The following is a 22,038-nucleotide window of genomic DNA, read 5'->3' as shown; positions in this document are numbered from 1 at the left end:
TATTATCGTTCATCTATCCACAGTCTTCACACTTTGACAAGTACCTCTTCAAGAAAAGCACAATGACTTCCAACAGGTGTAAAATCCACAGTTTCACTTTATCTTACATTGACAAACTCAGATTTGATGGTTCAGTGCACAGAAAAGTCACATCAACATTTTAGGAAGAATCACATATCAGCTGGAGGAAGGACTCCGGGAAACCCGGTCATCAGCTCAACATGAACAGAGGAAGACCTGATGCAGCTGCAGCCCAGGTGGAGGAAGACTTTGGCTGAAACTTGCTTCACACACACATACAGACCTGTGGTGGATGCACTTTCCTGAAACACTTGCCGAGCCTGGGAGTCATAAGCAAGAATACATTTCAGGAGCCCACCTTAGGCAACAGTTAATGGCCCCTATGATGTACACCTGCGTTCACACTACAGGAGTACAATGAGGTCTCGCTGCATTTGGACTTCAAGAGGGCATATACGAATATTTGGAAAGTTAAGCGAATAGAGTGGGGTGAGAAGACCATTTTGGGGGCTAACTATAATGGAGCTGTTTGGGTTTGTAGAGAGGAGGATTGGAAATCCAAGTCCCACACTACACTTCTGCGACCATGCGAGAGCAGAGATTGCTTCATTTCAATATATTTAGGACACCTTCTTGAAGGTACCCATTTCCTGTCTTATTTCAGATGTATTTCGTCCCCTACACCACTCATTTATTCTCTTCCTCATTTACCTCTCTCCCGCCCTCCTTTGTTGCAGGGATCAAACTTTGTCTCTCCTCATTGCACATCTTGGCTCCCCCGTCATCTACTCTACACATTCCGTTATCATCAGCTGTCCTATCCACCCCACGTACAGACTTCAATGACCCACAGGAGCCAGCACAGCGACACTACAGCACCTAAACTGGGAGAAAACTCCATAGAAGTAAAACGTCCCCGGTGCCAGTTCACCAAAGAGCCCAGAAGCTTGTCCTTGCCAGGGCACTGGCATACTGAGTAGACGCGTCCATGTCAGTCAGCCTCTGGTGCGGCCGCATGAGGCAGCCAACAACTCTGGTCTACAGCAGCACCTCCAGCTCCTCCTCCTGGCTCTGTTGGACCTTGGTCCAAGCTTCTTTCAGCGTCAGAAGCCTGCGTTTCTCCGAGGGACGCAACATCTTCCGCATGAATAGTGGGGGAGCTAAAAGGAAAGTAGTTTGCAATATTTATGAACAGACCCTATGTAACCTTCCATCAAAATATATACTCCCCTCCCCACTTAAACCTGGAACTATCTAGAAAAGGTTTGTGAATTTCACATCTTGTATGCATTCTTTTTGCAACCAAGCATTTCGTCTGGGTTGGCAGCACAGGTGCAAGCAGTGGAAAACAGTAACAGGAAGAAGACAGATGAAGCCATAAGAAGAATCGACATGTGAAAGGCACATGCACTGCCTGATCACACCATCTAGCACAGACTTGTTGGCTGTATTTATTTGTCCTTTGCTGCCTTTGTAGTCTTTGCTCATTACTCTTCCTAGTGGATATGATCTACAGCTTCCATACCTGGCAACCTTTCAGAGTGGCGCTGAAGGACATGTCTTCCATAGGACCCAACTGAGCTCGGAAAGCCACTATGGCTACACATGTACTTGTGTCTGCATCAACTTAAACATGTCTGTGTGTATGTACACACTGGAAGACATGAGCACCTCTACTACTACCACTGTGCATCCGGGCTCTGCGACCCAATCCATAGCTGGAGTGTTTATTCTGCGGGTTTGTCCTTTTTACCAAAGGGTTTGGATGATACACCCTTATTCCACTTAGAACGCCCAGGCCCTATATCGGTCACAGCAGAGGAATAAACTTCCTTATGTTCCAGAGTAGTGGTCAGTGTCAAAGACAGGGCTGCCATCTTTTCTTCTGAAAAAAATGCATCTTTGAATTCCTGCATATTCTGGCCACATCGCATTGCTTCTGGAATCCTGCTCCTCTCGCCATAGTGAGGTGGTTTGACGAGAAGGGAACAGGTTACGAGCTTCTGTCACTTGTACAACACTATTTACTATCACTGGAGGAGTGTGTGTAACTTCAGTATCATCAGTAGGTTGCACCAAGTCTGTGGTAGCAGAGGTACAAGCAAATCTAGATACAGAGCATAAGACTGCTGACCAATGCATGGCTGCATCTACAACAGGAACGGAACTGTACTGAGAAACACCTCAGACGACAGCATGAGAAAAACTCAAACTTATGTTGGCTGGGGTGGCACACTGAGTTGTGAAGCAAAGGTTCCATCATCTGAGCCATATTACCGCACTCTATGGACTAGTGGCGTGATATGGGTGGATCAATTCTCTGGCACAGGGTTTCAGGTTTCTTAAAGGGATAGCACTTTACAAGATGGACGAAGGGGACAAACGTAAAGGCAGTTATGAACAAAAGGGGACATCCGTAGGATTACTAGATGACTCCATGTAACCAACCCGACTCTTCCACTACTGCGGTTTTCTTCCACAAATTATGAGGTGTGGTAGTCCAATATATTTATCTGAAGCAATCTATACGTTAGAATAGAGTAAACAAGGGTCTGAAGGGCCATGTAGTAGACAGAAGGTGCACATATTTATCCCTAGGTACCAATGGCAGCATTTGATTCCTTAATAAGATAGGAAACCGCCATAAAGTGCAACCTTTTATGAGCTGGAATCAAGCGCCTTGCACCATAGAGTCCTGAGGTCCACCGTGATAACCACTGAGGAAACACCTGTAAGTGACGAACCGTGGCTGCTTGTTTTTGGCACACAAAACAATCTGAGGATAGCGTACTCAGTGGGACAATAGGAGTTTCCAAATGTTTGTCACAAGTCACAACTCTTTCAATTCTAGTAAACGAGATGCTATTCTGAGCAAATACATGACCCAATATTGAAAAAACTAATAGAAAGATTAATTTTAGATCTAGCACTAGAAACGAGATGGCCCATGGAGTCATCAGGTAACCCTAGATGTGGGTAAAAGTGCAATAAGAGGCAAGGATCACTGCAGAAAAGTGGGTGAGGGGAAAAGATAGAAAATGGGGTAGGAAGAGTGGAAAGAGAATACAGAGACTGGTTAAAAAAGTACGAGGGAAAATTTCAAGTGAAAAAAGCATACGCAGATAGGGAAAAGGATAAAACAAAAAAAAGAAGAAAGGTGGGAAAGCCAAAGCACTGAAACAAGCAGAAAGTGTAGAATAAGCACACATTTGTAACAAGGACAAAAAGGAAAGTGGACAAGGATGAGACAACAGGTACATAAAATGCTGATTAATACAGAGGAATCTGAAAAAAGCAACAAATGCGGACAAAGGTAAAGTGGAGAAGGTGGGAGGAGAGGTCTGAGGGGTGAAATGGAAACATTGATATGGCCAACCTTAGGGTGGAGTATTGTACTCCAGTATGGCAGGGGTTTAGATCTCTCGAGTGTGCATCGCCTGCTTGCTTAGCTTAAGAGCTACATACCCCTGTTTGGCAATGGCAGGTCTTTCTATAAAGATACGCATCTCAGAGATTGTGTTTGTTAAGTGCAGTACAGTAAAGCAAGCCCCCAGAAGCAGCAGTACTCCATTCAAAGTAGAACTTCCATCTGGAGCATAAGATCTGGTTCAAGAATCAAGAACTCATTTCAAGAGGCAATGAACCCTACCTGCGTGGTCTTTGCCGATGGACGTAAACTTGTCACTGAAGAGAATATCCACGTTGTTGAGCAGGAACTCCACTACCACGGACTGCACACGGACCTCTCTAAAGGCATCGGCTCCATTCAGTCCAACGGCCTCAATTTCCATTGACCTGTGTGACGAGAGAAGGTAGAAGCATGTGAGAGAAGGGACGCTGCCTGTGGCATAGAGGTTGCTAAGACCGCATCTTTCTTCCTTATATGAAACAGGCCTAACACTGCAAGGCAACAGATCAAACTTTAACTTTATGCCTGCCACCGGTCCTGTGCTCACTACAATAGCTTGAAATGCACAGGACGAGCATCATCTGAGAACAACATTTGGAACAGTCCCAGCATTAGTGCAGCAGCACCTACAATTGAGGATATCAGAGAAGAAAAAGGCAAGTATCAAGATAAGCAGACAAAGCATTCTTACCGCAGGAGGTTTGGTGCCCATACTATGGCGAGATTCTTTATATGCATGCTTGTGATGGTACTGTGAGTTGCAAGTCGAGACAAATGCCTCATGAGAAACTCCAGGGTCCTATGAAAAAAACAATCTTTTCTTTAATGAAGATTCTGAACACCAAAAGCTTTTTAATCAACAATACTGTACCACCAATGCCATGTGACCTTATTAATGAGTCACAGCAGGTGCTAACTAAAAGTGGTGAAAACTCCAATATGGGTAAGAACCACAGGCCTTAGGTAGAAGGAATGCATTCGGAAAAAGTGGTCGCAATTTGCACACCGACGTTTACTGAATGCAGTCGTATTTAACAAACCTACCTACGTTCTAATAGGTGGGTCACAAAATACTGAATGCAACGGGTTACAAACCTTCCTACCTCAAGATCATTAATGACGTAGGACACAAATTGCAACCCACTACGATTCAATGTCATCAGAGGGATGGAGGTCTGCTGGTGTCAGCAGACCACCATGTTTGGTTTTGCTTTTAAATAAAGCAGTTTTTTCCCACTAATACAGCCCATTCTGCCTAAAAAAAATCTGTACATTAAAAAAAAAGTTTACATTTAATTTTTTTTTTAAAACACAATAAGCAGTGGTTGACAACATTCACCAAAGAGAATCCCTTCCCATTTGCGAATTAACACGACCTATGTGTAGTCAGTAAAATACGAATGTTTTGCAACCGGATTTTGGTTGCAAAACATTAATTCATCCTACTGCGAATCACTGTGTGGAAGGGACGTCCTAAACATGACCTTTCCAAACCGGTATTCATTAACATGTTACAGAATCGCAGTTTGAGTTTTGTACATACCCAAAAACTATTTTGTGATCGCAAAGACTCAGATTATACGAATAGGAGCCTCTGTAACAGGAAAACAGCAAAGTACATCTTGCCCCACGTTAACATCAGATGGATCCATCGACCTCATGTTTTGTTTCACTTATCCGCTCAACTGCAGTTTGAACCCTATATTCTAGATGTTGATATTCCCGATGAGACAAGATCGACTCATCACAGGCTCATCCTAAAACCACTTGTACATCATACAGGGGGTGAAAGAAAGGCTTTATACCTGTAGTGAGAGAAGAGAAAACATGTACCTGTAGTGGGGTGGTGGAAGTTGCTGGATGACATCATGAACTCGGATCAGACGGTCTCCTTCACTGTGGACGGACATTGCTTCCTGCAAAATAAAAATAAAACATAAGACAGAGGTTGAAGTATTATTTATATTTTCCCTCTGCATAGAAAGGACACTAACCCACCCCTGGAACAGAAACGCTGCTATTTCTCCAACTAAGGTCTCCAGTTGAGATTTCTTTTAAGTAAAAATGAATCTTCTATATCCGACTACACACATTCTTCTGTATCAGACGATGGTTGTTACACAATGGGGCTTTGTGGGATTGGAGTTAAAGTCATCATGAGTCACTCACTCCTCTTATGGTCGACCCCCAAAATTAAAAAACTTGCTTTTTCCAATAGGTTTATTCAGACTCAACAAGCAGAGGGTGATTCAGTGCAGGCATGCAACTCTAGAATAGACTCACGCAGCAAACATATCAGCCTGGTCCCACAACTGTACGAATAAATTCATCCTAGCTTTGGGCATACACCTTACACAGGACAATCGGTACACTCTGTATAGGACACGCCACAGTAAACCAAAACTTAAGCTATGAGTATATGTGAGAAAGTGCCATCTTTCTTGCATGGTATGCCACCACTTTTTGCAGAATTGCTGAAAGTACTTTGACTGAGTGTGCCCTGGGCTCCTGCCAATCAGGTGTCCAGGGCCTATGTTCCTTTCCTAAAAACTGTACTGAAACCTAAACCCAAATTGGCAAACCCTGGCTACATTTCAGCCCCTGGTAAATGGTACACTAGGTAACCAGGGCCTTGTGACCAGGGAAGGCCCCTAAGGGCTGCGTGTGCCTTCAAGGGATTTATTAAGGACTTAGTTGTATAACTTGTTTATAGGATAAATATATACCTATGACTGAAATCAATCTTTTCTTTTAGTTTCCAGAAGGTAATACACCATGCAATAGTCAAATGTGTATACAGATCTAAATTTACATTAATTTCGGAATATTTATACAGTCAAAATACAGAGAAATGAAAAGTGGACAAAAGGTGTGTGAGGAACAAAATTCATTTATATCAGTGAATGGTAGTAAGGGTACATAAAAATAAGACAGTTGTATATCAGAGGGGAGACATGATTATACATCCAGTTATTACTCCACTGTACAATATATCAAACACTTTTTCAAAGATATATGATCAATTATCTAGAAAGAAGTGTGACAGTCGACGTTTCGGTCTTCATACGTGAATTTGTGAGACCATCTTCAGGACAAAAAGTTTAAAAGTTGACCCCTCGTAGTGGTTTGAATTGATTATGGAATTTGTAGATATCTTCCTTTCTTAGTATCGAAATTTAAATTAAGACCTCTCGCTTAACGCTTAAAATTTGGCGGTTGTTTAGAAGCAAACTGTTGAAGTATTAGGTGTACTGTGTAGTTACACCTACAGAAAACGTCATTCGTGTATTTAAACACTCATAGTGGTCTGACTGACAGTCAGACCACTATGAGTGTTTAAATACACGAATGACGTTTTCTGTAGGTGTAACTACACAGTACACCTAATACTTCAACAGTTTGCTTCTAAACAACCGCCAAATTTTAAGCGTTAAGCGAGAGGTCTTAATTTAAATTTCGATACTAAGAAAGGAAGATATCTACAAATTCCATAATCAATTCAAACCACTACGAGGGGTCAACTTTTAAACTTTTTGTCCTGAAGATGGTCTCACAAATTCACGTATGAAGACCGAAACGTCGACTGTCACACTTCTTTCTAGATAATTGATCATATATCTTTGAAAAAGTGTTTGATATATTGTACAGTGGAGTAATAACTGGATGTATAATCATGTCTCCCCTCTGATATACAACTGTCTTATTTTTATGTACCCTTACTACCATTCACTGATATAAATGAATTTTGTTCCTCACACACCTTTTGTCCACTTTTCATTTCTCTGTATTTTGACTGTATAAATATTCCGAAATTAATGTAAATTTAGATCTGTATACACATTTGACTATTGCATGGTGTATTACCTTCTGGAAACTAAAAGAAAAGATTGATTTCAGTCATAGGTATATATTTATCCTATAAACAAGTTATACAACTAAGTCCTTAATAAATCCCTTGAAGGCACACCCTACCCATACATACTATCTGCCCAAGCCCTCAAGGGTATATTGGGTTATCCATTACACAGATTGTGTCCCTAAGGGCTGCAGCACTTATTGTGCCACCCTTAGAGGTCCTGTACCCTGACACAACCACACTGCCCTTGCAGGCTGAGTGCCTGGGTATAGAACAAAACCGAGTCGACATGGCACACATCCCTGCGTGCCATGCCCACAACACACACTGCCCTAGCATACATCAGCCACCCCTCTAGCTGGGTGCCCTATGCCAGTGGTGTGGGTACTGGAGCATGGGCCCTGTGCCCCTACAGTAACCAGGTCCATTCCTGGGCACTGTAAGTGCAGTGCTGTCATTCAAGAGTATATGGTGCAGGGAGATCATCAACACGAACTCCACAGCACCATGATGGCTCCACTGAAGACTAGGAAGTTTGGTATCAAACTTCTCAGCACATTAAACCCGCACTGATGCCAGTGCAGGATTTAATGTACAATGCATGACAGAGGGCATCTTAGAGATGTCCCCTGAACCTAACCTACAACCCACGTCTTGTCTGAGGGGCTGCCTAGGCTGCCACACAGCAGACATGTTGCTGGACCCCTGGGTAGAGAGCCATCCGCTCTGCTGGGCCTGCAACAATGCACATCCTGGTCGAGGTGCTAGGTCTCCTCCCCCAGGATGGGCAGGGGAAGCTTCAAAGGCATGCCGCCTTTGTGAGCTTCTCCAGGCCACTTGTTGTACTCAACTGGCCCCTACCGGTTCTAAACCCCCACTCTGGCGGGAAGACTGGTCAGAAACCCCAAGGAAGGACAGGGGATGTGCCAGCCTCTGCCAACTCCCACCCCTCAGGTGGGGGATGGGGAGCCCTGCCCAATCAGGACTAGGCCACTGCCCCCCCCCCCCACAGGAGAGTGGCAGGATAGGGGGTGTACGCACCCCAATGCAGGGACCCAGTGGTCCCTGCTCTTTACCTACCTGTAACACCCCTAAATTTAGTATTTAGGGGCACCCTGAACCTTCCTTCCTTAGATCTAGATTCCGAAACAGCAAAGAAGATCAAGAAACAAGAAGACCTGCCGTGCAGCTGCTAACAAGAGGAAGACACCAACTGCTTTGGTCCCAGCCCTACCGGCCTGTCGACCCTCGAACTTCCTCCTGCTAAATCCCGGCATCTCCCGTGGCCAGCAACCTTACAAACCCCGGAGGACCTGGCTACCTTGTGACTCTAAGCATCTGGGACACCCACGAGCAGAGGCACTGCTCAAAGCAAGTAACTGACCCCTGGCACCAGCCAGGAACCGTGAACCCTGCACACTCTGCACCCACCAAGCCTGGCCTTTGCTGGAGTGGACCAAGACCCAGAGGACGTCCCCCCGGTGACTGTGGCCCCGAATCCAGCACCCAAGGACCCACCTCGCTGCTCCAGACGACGCCTGCAGCCTCAGAACCAGGGACCCCTCCAACCACGACCGGCAGAGGGTAAGATTTTCCCGACACCAAAATGCACCCTTGCACCCGGCGGCCCCCTGTGCCCCACTCCTGGGTGCATACCTATCCTCCAGCTACCCAACTTACCTCTCGAAGTGGTGGTCACACCTGAAGAATCTTCGTCCCAAGCTTGCAGCCTTTGTTAGTTTTTGAGACCTTCTCCATTGCAATCCATTGAGCGCCCGACGGCTCAAAAGCACTCTGCACCCAGCCGCCCGAGTGCCCCTGGCAGTGCAATCTCTAGTCTACTCGTCTACCCCATTTGCCCTGACAAAGTGACCAGAAGCCCAGCTCCCACAGCCGAGTGGCCTGCTAGCCAGCAGCCACCAACCAAAGGCCCCATGCCTCCCATAGGATAACATTGGGCCTAACACACTCTGCACCCGGCTGTCCCAGTGCCGGTGAGGGTGTAACAACTGTACTGACCCGACCCTGGAAGACCCCTGAGTCTATGCCCAGAACCTCAACTCTGCCAGTCAAGTACTCACCCAAAAGCCGATAACTCTTTTCCTCCATAGGGTAACATTGACTGGTTTCACTTGGAAATTCTTCCAAGTGTGGAGTTTCTAAACTTTAAAATATTCACCTAAAATCAACCGAGTAACGAAAACGAAAATACTCACCTGCTATCAGGAGAGATCCCAGCGCTGGATCTTGGTGCCCAGCACTGACCTTGAAAAGTAATTACAACCATAGTTACCTCTAACCCAATTTTCTTCCATAGGAAACCATTGTGTAATTTCTTCTAAGTGTCGATTTTTGCTAACTACAAATATTCTTTAAAAATCGCACCAATTGTGAAAACGTAATTACTTACCTGTTTTAGATAGATGTCCAAGTGCTGAACCTAGGAGCCCAGCACTGGATTACAAAAGTAACAAGAACATACTTTACCGGTAACTTGAATTTCCTTCCATAGGATAACATTGCCTGACTTTTGCTGAAAAAGTTTGTGTCAACTTTTAAAATACAATAATATTACTTAAAAATCACTACTGTACCCAAAACGCCTTTACCCAACTGTTTACAGGAACTGTCCCAGGACTGAATCTAGGATCCAGTCTTGTGGTAAGAAAAGTAATCCGAAAAGTAATCTATTGCATTTTACTAGAAATTCCCATTGAGCTCAATGTATAATTGTGTTGCCTATTGCAACAACTATCTATTGCATCCAAAGTCTATTGCCTATTGAAAGGTATTTACCTAAAGCCTCTCAATCTGAGAAAGTATATTTTGATACCTATTGTTGGTTCTAAAATAAAACTACTTATTTTTACACAAAAACCATTTGGCCTAGAGTTCAGTTATTGAGTGTGTGAGACCATTTGCTGACTGAGTGTGTACAAAAAATGCTTTACACTGTCCTCTGATACTGCCTTACTGCTCGACCAAGCTACCACTTTAGAGAGTAAGGGTATATCTAACTTTAGCCTCTGCCAAACCTCTGGGGACTGTGGACTCTGTGCACACTGTACCTATTTGGGAACAGTATATACAGAGCCACTTTCCTACAGTATACCTCACATCATCCACATTCAGGAAATAAGTCAGCACACTCCATCTGTGCCGTGCATTCATAAAAAGTACAAGTTACTTACCTTCGGTAACGATGTATCTGGTAGAGACGATTCTAGCCGCAGATTTCTTAACGCACAAGTTACTACTTGTGTAACGATATATCTGTAAGAGACATTAGTTAGTGATAGATTCCTTACCTTAGAATATTCCCCAGGCGTCAGTCTGGATCCGGAAAGTTTTCTGCTTCGCAGTACCCCTGCGCGCCAGTAGGTGGCGCAGTGCGGCTCCGCGCCCCTCACTGGCGTCGTGCGCGCCGGGATGACGTCACGGAGGCTACTTAGGCGCCACCCATGAGCGCTCACGTCAGTTATGTACACAACTTTCCGCGCCAAAACACAGAGCCATGCGAGAAACTGACCTTTGGTGCATAAAACTAGGGCCCTGAAAGGAGATGACCTCAACCCTAGTAATCAGTTCGCAGAACGGGGAGGACGGGTGGGGCGGTAAGGAGTCTATCACTAACTAATGTCTCTTACAGATATATCGTTACACAAGTAGTAACTTGTGCATCTGAAAGAGACATGTTAGTGATAGATTCCTTACCTTAGAAAAGATACCCCAGCAATACCAACCCCGGTTGTGGGTCTGCGAAAAAGATTACACCAGAAAGTCACGGAGAACTGAACGGCCAAAGAAGCCGTCTCTCCGGACCCGACTGTCAAGGCAGTAGTGCTTGGTAAACGTGTGCAGAGAGGCCCACGTGGTTGCCTGACAAATATCCTGCAAGGGGACACCGCGTCCCAAGGCAGTAGTGGCTGCAGTTACCCTGGTCGAATGGGCACACAGTCCCACAGGAGGCTCCTTCTTGGCCAAGGAGTAACAGGCTTTGATGCACAGAACAACCCACCGGGAGATGGTCCGTTTGTGCGCCGACCGACCTCTTTTGGCACCCACGCAGGCAACAAAGAGCGGATCATCCACCCGGAACTGCTGTGTACGCTGCAGATAGAATGCGAGCGTACGTTTTGGGTCCAGGCGGTGGAGCCGCTCCTCTTCCCTTGAAGGATGCGGAGGCGGAAAAAGGTGGGCAAAGTGATTGTCTACCCGATGTGGAAGGGCGTGACAACCTTTGGCAAGAAAGAAGGACGTGTACTCAGAACCACTTTGTCCGGATGAACAGAAAGGAAAGGAGGTTTGGAAGAAAGAGCCTGGAGCTCACTCACTCTCCTAGCAGAGGTGATAGCTACCAGGAAAGCAGTCTTGAGAGTAAGAAGACGCAAAGGACAGTTATGAAGGAGCTCAAAGGGAGCGCACATCAGAAAAGTCAAGACAAGATTCAAGTCCCACTGAGGCCTTATGAAGGGCACAGGTGCGAACGTATGCGTAATGCCCTTAAGAAAATGGTTAACAACCGGGGACGTAAAAAGAGAAGGCTGATCTGGAAGCCGTAGAAAGGCAGAGATGGCCAAAAGATAACCTTGAACAGTGCCCAGAGCAGAGCCCTGCTGGGCCAAAGGGAGAAGGAAAAGAAGAACCTCAGAAAGAGGGGCAGAAAGGGGATACACAGTCTTAACTGTGCACCATGCCACAAATCTGTTCCACCTACAGGCGTACACCGTTTTAGTGGAGGGACGCTTGGCTGCCAGGATGACATCACAGACTTCGGGAGAAAGATCTAAAGGTGTCAACTGTCGCCGCTCAATCTCCAAGCATGGAGGTGGAGGCTGGACAGGTTCGGGTGGAGGACCGTCCCCTGCTGCTGCGACAGAAGATCCTCCCGAAGAGGCAGACGGATCAGGGGATCAATGCTCATACTGAGTAGCTCGGGATACCATACTCTTCGAGCCCAGTCCGGAGCCACAAGAATAACTTGGGCCCGGTCGCGCCTGATCTTCTTCAGAATTCTGGGCAGAAGTGGTATAAGCGGAAAGGCGTACAACAGACCGCAGCTCCACTCGAGACGAAAAGCTTCTCCGAGCAAATGCCGCCTTGGAAATTCCAACGCGCAGAACTGATGACATTGCGCGTTCTCTTTGGTGGCGAATAGATCTAACCAAGGCTCTCCCCATCGCAGAAAGAGACCTTGCGCTACGTCCAAGTTCAGACGCCACTCGTGATCCGCCATGCACCGGCGGCTGAGTTCGTCCGCCCTGGCGTTTAGAGAACCTGCCAGGTGTTGAACCACCAAGGTAATGCCTTGATGTCCCATCCATGTCCAGAGGCGCAGAGCCTCCTGACATAGGGTCTACGACCCCACCCCGCCCTGTTTGTTGCAATACCACATGGCGGTGGTGTTGTCCGTGAACACCTGCACTACACTTCCCCGGACAGAGGGAAGGAATGCCTTCAGTGCAAGCCGGATCGCCCGCAGCTCCAAAAGGTTGATATGGAGGTCTGCCGTAGTCTGGAGGTGGGAGACAACTGCTTGGGGCGAGCCCGCCTTCAGCAGCCAGTCGTCGAGGTAGGGGAAGACTGACACGCCTGACCTGCGCAGATGAGCTGCGACCACCGCCATCACTTTCGTGAACACCCGAGGGGCGCTGGTAAGGCCGAAGGGGAGCACGGCAAAATAAAAATACTCCTGGCCTACCGTGACCCGCAGGTAACGCCGGTGGGCCGGCAGGACGGGAATGTGAAAAATGCGTCCTGCAAGTCCAACGCTACCTTCCAGTCTCCAGGGTCCAGGGCAGACAGGACCTGAGCCAGAGTCAGCATCTTGAACTTCTCCTTCCGGAGGAAGCGATTGACGTCCCTGAGGTCCAAGATGGGGCGCAGGCCCCTCTTGTCCTTCTTGGGGACCAGGAAGTAGTGTTAATAGCAACCACTCCCTACTTCCTGATCGGGAATGTACTCTATGGCCCCCTTGGCCAGGAGGGCCGTGACTTCCTGACGGAGAAGTGCCAAATGATCCCCCGACATGCGGTGGTACCGTGGTGGCATGGCTGGAGGGGAGGACAGAAAGGGGAGTAAGTAACCTTGGCAGATTATCTGCAGCACCCACTTGTCTGAAGTGATACCACGCCAGTGGTGGAGGTGGTGACGGACCCTGCCTCCAACCGGCATGGGGTGCCCCTTGAAGCTCGGATTAGGAAGGCTTGGAGGTGGAAGCCTCGGGTGCGGAGGTGGACTGCCCCGCCCACTGGTTACCAGACCCGCCCCTGCGGAAGCCACGTCCGCAGCCACGCTGAGGCAGGTTCTGCCCAAGCTTTGCGGAGGAGCGCGTCTGAGCGCCTTTACCCTGGCCACGAAAGGAACGAAACCCAGGCGTGGCAAGGCTCTTAGTGGAAAGACCCGAAGACTTCGCCGTGGCCCGTGAGTCCTTAAAGCGCTCCAGGGCACTGTCCGACTTGTCGCCAAAGAGGCGAGAGCCATCAAAGGGCATGTCCATGAGCGAGCTCTGGACATCAAGCGAGAACCCGGTAGACCGCAACCAGGCATGACGCCGCAACGCAACAGTCGTCGAAATCGCCCTGCAACCCCAAGCTGGCCAAGGAGAACAACCTCTTGCCATATTGGTCCAGCTTCTTAGAGTGCTTATCCGGCGGAGCTGTGGGAAAGGCGACGACGAGGCCTGAATGACCAGGCTCTCAGGCGTGGGGTGAGTGGTCAAGAAGACAGGGTCACCAGGTGCCAGGAGATGACGCCTAGTGACGTTCTTATCCACCGCTGCCCCAGAGGCCGGCCGCAACCAAGTGCCCAAGAGGATTTCGGTAAGGGCCTAATTGAAAGGGAGCAGCGTTTCCGACACCGTAGATGCCATCTGGAGCACCTCCGTAAGGAGGTTGGTCTTAAGGGCCACCGTAGGGAGGTCGAGATGGAGAGCCTCCGCAGCACCATAGTGTAGGAAGCGCCCTCTTCCATAGTAGGCAGAGGGGAGGCAAACCTCGGGTCAGAAGACACATCAAGTTCACCTGCATCTTGAAGGTCATCCACCCAATCCTGCTCGGAGTCACACCGCCGCGCAAGGGGGTCCTTGGAGCCGTCCCAGTCCTCATCCCAGTGGCAGCAGGGCCGGAGAGGGGGCCAGCGGCGCCGGGAGTGGCACCGAGAGCGGCGCCGGCCGGGGCCGAACCGGAACCGCATTCCAATGAGGATACCAGGTCGGATCAAAATGGTCCGAGAACCGGGGCAGGGGCGGGATAAACGGCACCCAGTGCGGTGCCTGTGGCGGAGCCAAGTGTGGTGCCTGTGGCGGAGCCAGGGGCGGCACTGGGGCCGGAGCCAAGGACAGTGCCGGGGCCGGAGCCAGTGGCGCTGCACCTTGTGGACCCGGGGCCAGAGCCGCGGGTGCTGGATCCAGTGGCTCCGGCGCGGCGCCAGAGGCGGTGCTGTCGGGTCAACAGGATCTGGACACGGGACCACGTGGCCCGCCGGCGGGAGCCCGAGGCCTAAACAGGCGGTCCATGGCAGCAAGAAACTCTTGCATCTGTTCGGGAGTCGCCGACGGACCCGGGAATAGCGGGTAGGCTGCAGGAGTCCCAGGCTCCGAAGGAGCCGCAGGGGCGGAGCCCCTGTCCCCATCATATGCCTCCAGGGAGTGACGGGGGGGCGTCGGAGAGCGAACACGCTTCTTCGACTTCTTCTTATGGCGTTGCTTACCGGAATCTGAAGGTGAAGGCTTAGAGTCAGAGAAGTGACTGCTCCGGTCCCGCGAGCGGTCCCGCGAACGGCCCCTAGACCCGGAGCGGCGGTGAGAGGAGTGCCGGACCTCCAGCAACTTCCGGTGCCGCTCCTGCAAGGCCTTCGGGGTCCGCCACTGACATATTACGGCAGCACGGCCCACAAGACTTAAAGCCGGGCATCCCTACGTGCACCAGGAGACAAGAGGAGACAAAAGTCTCAAAAAAGCGGTCAAAAATTGACCGGGGTACGTGCTCAATCTGGATCCACGCTTTTGGCGCGGAAAAAGAAAGAACTGACGTCAGCACAAGTAGTATCCGTGACGTCATCCCGGCACGTACGACGCCAGTAACGGGCGCGGAGCCGCACGGCGCCACCTACTGTCGCGCAGGGGTACTGCTAAGCAGAAAACATTCCGGATCCAGAATGACGCATGGGGAATATTCTAAGTTAAGGAATCTATCACTAACGTGTCTCTTTCAGATGTAGAATTATCCCCAGGCGTGAGACTGGATCCGGAAAACTTTGCCACAGCATCTCTGTGCGCCGGGGGCGGTACCACACGACCTCGCCCTGACGTCATCCGCAGACGTGACATCAGCGAGGTCACATAAGTCCCACCCCGGCGCACGGAGGTCAGTTTTCTTCTGAGAACTTTTCCGCACCACAACGCGGAGCCATCACAAACAAAACTGTGAGAGTATGGGAACAGTGTCTGAAAAACCAGTAAAACAAAAAAGGAAGAAGTGAATGGTGAGGAACAGCACCATTAGGGACAGTGCCAAGCACTGCGTTACTGAAAGTCATGGAAAGGAAAGAGCAGAGCACTGCTCTGAGAAGCAACCCTGCAAAGCGAAGGCGATATCCGCCCTGGAGGCAGAAAAACATGTGAAAAATGTTGCGGCAGACAATCTATAACAGTGAAGGGCAACAAGTCCAGAACAGATGAGTAACGACAAATCACCCAAAGACAACACCATCAAGGAGTGTTGTATCCCCTGTAAAGAGCTAAGGGCTGAGGCACACCCAAGGACCTATACAGCTGCACTTAACAGCAAAAAACACAACAAGCTGAAGGGCTGAACCAGCAGCCAAAAGAATAGAGGGGCCAACTGAAAGGCCCTGAAGGCATTCAAAGCCGCACACAGCAGGCCAACCAAAACCTAAGGCCCCAAAGACAAAGGAGGGATAACGCCTCCCATAAAGCGCCGGAGGGCCGAGCTTACGGAGGGGGAGGGGGACGGAGCCCCGCAAGGAGTCTCTGAATAGCTGAGTCCGCATGGGTGTGAAACAACAGAGTTCCATCAAAAGGTAAATCCACAAGACGCTCCTGAACATTCTCTGGAAATACACCATCCCGCAGCCAAGCATGGCAGCGGAGGGCCATGGAAATCGCCATAGCACAGCCGAGGGAATCAGAGACGTCCAAGGCCGAACGGAGAATGACAGTAGCTAACTCCCTACCATCCCGCATATGGTGCCGCAGATCAGCGTGGGCACCCTCTTGGGAGGCGCGAGACAGAAGGGACTCCGCGGAATCCCACAGATCGGAAGTAGCCCTGGCCAACACACAGTGTTGAGTGCACGCAGAGCAGCGCTAGTGGAGGCGAAAATGTTGCGCCCCCAGGAGTCCAGCCACCGAGCCTCCCGTGACGGCGGAAGCAGCACTGAAGGCAAGGAAGGAAAAGGAGCCGGCAGGACAGGGCCGAGGGGTGGGAAAAAAGGCAAACTGGATCATGCGGAGCAGGACGGTGAAGGAGCGGTTGAGGCACCAGATCCCCTGTGGCAGGGCACCCCCAGAAGAGAGTTATGGAGCGACGCTTCAAAAGGGAGAAGCGGCTCCCCTCCACCAGAGCCCTGGTGGAGAACCTCTAACAAGTGGTCCGTAGGGAGTGAGGCAACCGGATTGCCCATTTGCAGAATGCCAGTGGCCGTGGAAATGGCCCGGACAAAGGCCACACTCGCCTCCGTAGGGCGTAGTGGGGGGGGGAAAGCAACTCCTCCGTGGGCGAAGGCTGCAAGCTAAGACGCCCTTCCCCATGCCCCACTGGAGGGAGAAAAGACCAGCCCCGGGAAACCCACGGACGAGTGGGGAACCTGAGGGGTCTCTGGAGAGGGCGGAGAAACCTGCAGGGCAGACAACTGCAGTGGGGACGTGGAGATGGCGTAGAACCCGCCCTGGAATCCGCCGGAGAAAAAGCCACGACGTGGCGCCCAGTCTCCGGTGAAGAGGAGACGATAACCCTCTGGTGAGGAAGGGACATCCGGAGAGGAGTCGACGATCCAACGTCAGGACGGCGCCGGGGAGTCCACCACAGGCACCGATGGATCTTTGCCCGGCACCGGGTCGACCACCACCACGTGCCGCATCGGAAAGGGTGTGGGAGTCGAAGCCGAAGCGGCCAATGAACGGCGCCGAAAAGGTGCCGGCTCGGCCATCGACGAGGCAGCAGCCTGCACCAAGGACCGAGAGGGGCCAGGGGAAGCATCCCGGGTCCCGGCCTCCACCCGCGGCACCACTTGCACCGGGGAGGAAAGCCGTTGACGCCGGAGAGGCGTCGGGTCAGCCTCCGGGAAGACAGTCGCCTGCCCAGAGGACCGAGGGGGGCTTTGGGGGAGTGCCCCGAGTCCCAGCGCCCTCCTGCAACACCGCAGGAAACCCCACAGGGCATTGCGGCGAGGTCGGGACGCCATGGACCGAGGAGGGAAACCCCGAAGGGCCGCACCTAGACAGCACCACACCTCCAAAACCTGAAGCCGAACTAGTCGGCGCCAGGTGCGAAGCCGCCGGCGAGTCCGCAGAAGGCTCCGCGCATGGCGAGGAATCTACGGACATCACAGGAGGAGGAGGGCTCAGAGAAGCCTGCAGAGCTATAGCGTAGGCTTTCATTTGGGCCCTCGTCGCCCCAACACCGGGAAACTGCGGATAGGGTGGCGACATATAAGGGCGCACGTCCAGGGAGGGACCAGCGCCCTCTGCCAAAGGAGGACAGGGCCTCGGCGGCAAGCTGCAAGACTTACCAGCGGGCGAACAACGCCCATGGGGCCTCGGTGAAGGACGATGCCACAGCCAGAAACGGTGGCCCCTGGACCCGTCCGAGGTAGGAGACGGACGCTGCGACACCGATCTGGACAAGCGGGCCGACAGCAACTTCATCCGGCGCTCCCACCGGGACTTCGGCTTCAGATGCTGACAACGCTCGCAGTCCGTAGAGTCGTGGGGCTCGCCCAAGCACCACATACAGATATAGTGTGAGGGTCCATCGCCGACATCTGACGTGCACAAGAAGTGCACGTCTGGAAGCCCGAAGGCATGGTACACTGTTCCCAACTCAAAGAGCTAAAGTGGCCCGAAAACAGGCCAAGGAGCACACTCCGGATCCACGTTGTAAGCGGAAAAGAAGGAAACTGACGTCAGCGCGCCAGGGTGGGACTTATGTGACCTTGCTGACGTCACGTCCGCGGACGTAAGGGCGGGGTCGCGTGGTACCGCCCCCGGGGCGCAGCGATGCTGTGGCAAAGTTTTCCGGATCCAGTCTCACGTCTGGGGATAATTCTACGTTAAGGAATCTGAGGCTAGTTGTCTTTATCATATTCAAAAAATGCCTACTTGAGGAACAAAATGCACACCTTCTAAACAAGGGGCACCTTAGTAAAACTCATATCTCTCTTTAACTTGTAAGTTCAATCTTGGTGCCCCGCTTCCTACACTGAGACCCTAGGAACTGTCTAGTATTGCCAAACACCAACCCAGGACACACAAAAGCGCTTACCTCATTTTCAGCGAATAACTAAAATGCTACTAAAAAAATCTAGATTGCCCTTTTTGGCATAACAAATGAGCAAAATTGTATAAGAAAAAGAAAAGGCATCAAGTGTGTATAAACCAGATACATTCTCCCATTCATACAAGAAACAGACAGCTTTCTAATTTCAGTTGGAGAGAAAGGGGTGGCATTAAACCAGGGGAGCTCCGGAGTCTACTTCTGCTACTTGCAGACATCCTCAAAACAATTTATTTGCACTGCTGCAACAAGCTATATGTAATGTGCAACGTCTATTGAACTATGCTTTGCAATCAATCCGTTCTCTAATTATGTTTTTTAAAGGGGAACACCAGTCAGCTTTAAATTAAGCTCGTCCCTGCTCCTGGGACTTCACAGAGGCCTATTTTTCTTTAGCAGCACAAACGTTTCCAAAGTTTTATAAGATGGTGAGGAACGGGCCCAGACCTGGGCCGTGACACTTCCTGTGGCAGTAGGTTGTCAAAGGGGACTGCAAGAAAATGAGCAACTGCATCACAGGAAGTGTGATGCCTGAAGTTTGAAGAGCTTCCAAGGTGTGTGGTAAATCTCAGTGCGGCTAAATGAATGCAATAAATGGCAAAGAGGTTGCTAGATAAGCTTCATTAAAAAAATCATGTCAAAGTTTGCCTTAAATTATACAAAGCAAGCTCAAGTATCGAGTTAAGGCTAGGAGACTGTGGATGCACTGTATGGTAAGCATGCAAAGTGCCTGCGCATAAATTAAATTGTGCAGTAATTGAGCTTGTCAAAGTGAAAAAATAAAAAGCTTCCACTCTTAGAAGATCAAGTTACTTCTAGCAAGATATTCTTATTTTCATAAAGTGAAAAAGTACTACTGAATTGTTCTTTCTGTTTATGGGTAATGGTATACGGTTCCTAGGCTTCTAGTAGGACTGTGTATTTAGATCAACAAAACAGTAATGTTGGATTGTTTGGCTAGCTCACAGTACAACATTTAAACTCCTAAAACTTACAAAGTAATAGATGTTTCTTGTAACCTCGAACATGAGTCTAGAATTCCCAAGGAATTAGTGGAAGGAATATGCTACTTACCAGTATGCATCTGTTCTTGGCATGTAGAGCTGCAGATCTACACACTTTTGCATAGATCGCCATCTGGTGTTGGGCCCGGATGTTTGCAGTTTGTTTTTCCTCTTGGAAAGTCTTTGGAAGTCACGAGGTCGGGGACTCCTCCCTTGGTTCGTATTGCGCATGGGCTTCGGCTCCATCCTCAGATTGTTTTTCCCCAGCAGGGAAAGATGGAGCATAGCTATAACAGTGAAGAAACCCATGTGTGTTGTATCTAAATAAGATAGACTGGAACAGATAACGGTAGCCGGGGAGGCGGGTGGGCGTGTGTAGATCTGCAGCTCTACATGCCAAGAACAGATGCATACTGGTAAGTAGCATATTCCGTTCGAGGCATATGAGCTGCAGATTACACACTTTTGCATAGACTATATAGCAGTTCCCAACCTTAGCGGCGACCACCGGTATCTGCTGCAGTGGTTTGAAATAGTGTTTTTAGTACAGCCTGGCCCACACTAGCTTGTTGCTTGGTTTGCACATCTACACAGTAATGTTTAGTGAAAGTGTGCGGTGTTGATCATGTAGCTGCCTTGCAGATATCTAATGGGAGGATCCCTAGAAAAGCCATAGAAGCCCCTATCTTTCTTGTAGAGTGGGCTTTAGGGGGAACAGATAGCTTGCATTTTGCTTTGTGGTAGCAAATCTGTATGCATTTTACAATCCACCTAGCTATCCCCGATTTAGAGATGGGGTTGCCTTTATGAGGTGGAGAGAAAGAGACAGACAATTGCTTCGTCGATCTGAAAGGTGGTGTTCTCTGGATATAGTAAAGCAACGCCCTTTTAACATCCAGTGTGTGTAGAGCCCTTTCTGCAACAGTTTGAGGTTGCGAGAAAAAAAATGGTAATTCTACCGATTGGTTTAGATGAAAGGGTGAGATGACTTTGGGTAGGAATTTTGGGTTTGTACGTAGGACAAACTTGTTCGGGTGCATTTGGAGAAAAGGTTCTTGTATAGTAAGTGCTTGTATCTCACTTTCCCATCTAAGGGAGGTGATGGCTACAAGGAAAGCGGTTTTCCATGTGAGGAATTGCAGTTCGCATTTATGCAAGGGTTCAAAAGGCGGTCCCATTAGCCTTGTGAGCACTATATTTAAGTTCCACACAGGTGAGGGTGGCACTCTGGGGGGAATTATTCGTTTTAGGCCTTCCATGAAAGCTTTAATGACAGGTGATAGGTGCTGTCTGTTTTGTAAGTAAGCGGCAATTGCTGCGAGGTGTAGCCGAATGGATGTATATGCTAGGTTACATCTTTGTAGGTGTAGTGAGTAGCATATGATGTGCTGTATGGATGCGTCTAGAGGGTTGTGTTATGGCAATAAACAACAAATCTTTTCCACTTGGCAGCGTAGCAGGCTCTAGTGGTAGGACATCTAGCTTCTCTGATAACATTCATACAGTCGGGGGGGGGGGGGGGGGTGGGGGGTAAGGTTAAGGTATCCGAATTCTAGGATTTCAGGAGCCAGATCGCAAGGTTGAGCTGAGCTGGGTCCGGGTGTCTGATCTCTCCATGGTTCTGGGTTAGGAGGCATGGTGAGAGGTGTAATTTTTGCTGTGGCACTACTGAGAGTTCCAGCAGCGTGGTGTACCATGGTTGTCTGGCCCATGTTGGAGCTACTAGAATGAGTGTGAGGGAGTGCTGTTGTAGCTTTCGCACCACTAATGGAATTAGTGGGAGAGGTGGAAAGGCGTATGCATATTTGCCTGACCAGTTTATCCAGATCGCATTGCCTTTGGACAATGGGTGTGGGTATCTGGCGGCGAAGCTTGGGCATTTTTTGTTTTTGTGGGTAGCGAATAAGTCTATCTGTGGATGTCCCCACATCTGAAAGAACGGGTGAAGAACCTGCGGGTGAAGTTCCCACTCCCAGATCTGCCATGGTGTTTTGGACTCCTGGGACATGCTGGGCTAGGAGAAAGATGTGTGGAATTGCCCATCTCCATATGCTCTGTGCTAGTTGAGAGAGCTGTGGAGAGTGTGTGCCACCTTGTTTTTGGATGTAGTACATGGCGGTCATGTTGTCTGTGCGGATAAGGACTGCCTTGCCTAAAATCTGTGTGTGAAAGGATTTTAGGGCGAGAAAGATTGCCAGTATCTCCAGATGATTGATGTGGAGTAACTTTTGT

The 22,038-nt window shown here is 49.5% G+C and overlaps 1 protein-coding gene and 1 long non-coding RNA gene across 6 annotated transcripts in view; one reads left to right on the top strand and one right to left on the bottom strand.

The window, feature by feature from the left end:
* ARHGAP33 (Rho GTPase activating protein 33) overlaps positions 1-22,038 on the bottom strand; it is a 472,696-nt gene that overhangs the window by 73,414 nt on the left and 377,244 nt on the right. For all 5 annotated transcript variants that reach the window (XM_085615935.1, XM_085615936.1, XM_085615934.1 and 2 more), the window contains 3 exons: positions 5,264-5,346; positions 4,122-4,229; positions 3,671-3,816 (listed from right to left, as the gene is read on the bottom strand). In XM_085615935.1, coding sequence (XP_085472061.1) covers positions 3,671-3,816; positions 4,122-4,229; positions 5,264-5,346 — 337 coding nt within the window. The remainder of the gene's footprint in view (positions 1-3,670; positions 3,817-4,121; positions 4,230-5,263; positions 5,347-22,038) is intronic.
* LOC146809124 (uncharacterized) overlaps positions 1-22,038 on the top strand; it is a 340,848-nt gene that overhangs the window by 184,795 nt on the left and 134,015 nt on the right. The gene's annotated exons all lie outside the window — the stretch shown is intronic.

This window comes from Triturus cristatus, chromosome 7 (genome assembly GCF_964204655.1).
Source record: "Triturus cristatus chromosome 7, aTriCri1.1, whole genome shotgun sequence".
NCBI lineage: Eukaryota > Metazoa > Chordata > Amphibia > Caudata > Salamandridae > Triturus > Triturus cristatus.
Note: the sequence above shows the minus strand (reverse complement) of the source record. Positions and strands in the feature narration are given on the sequence as shown.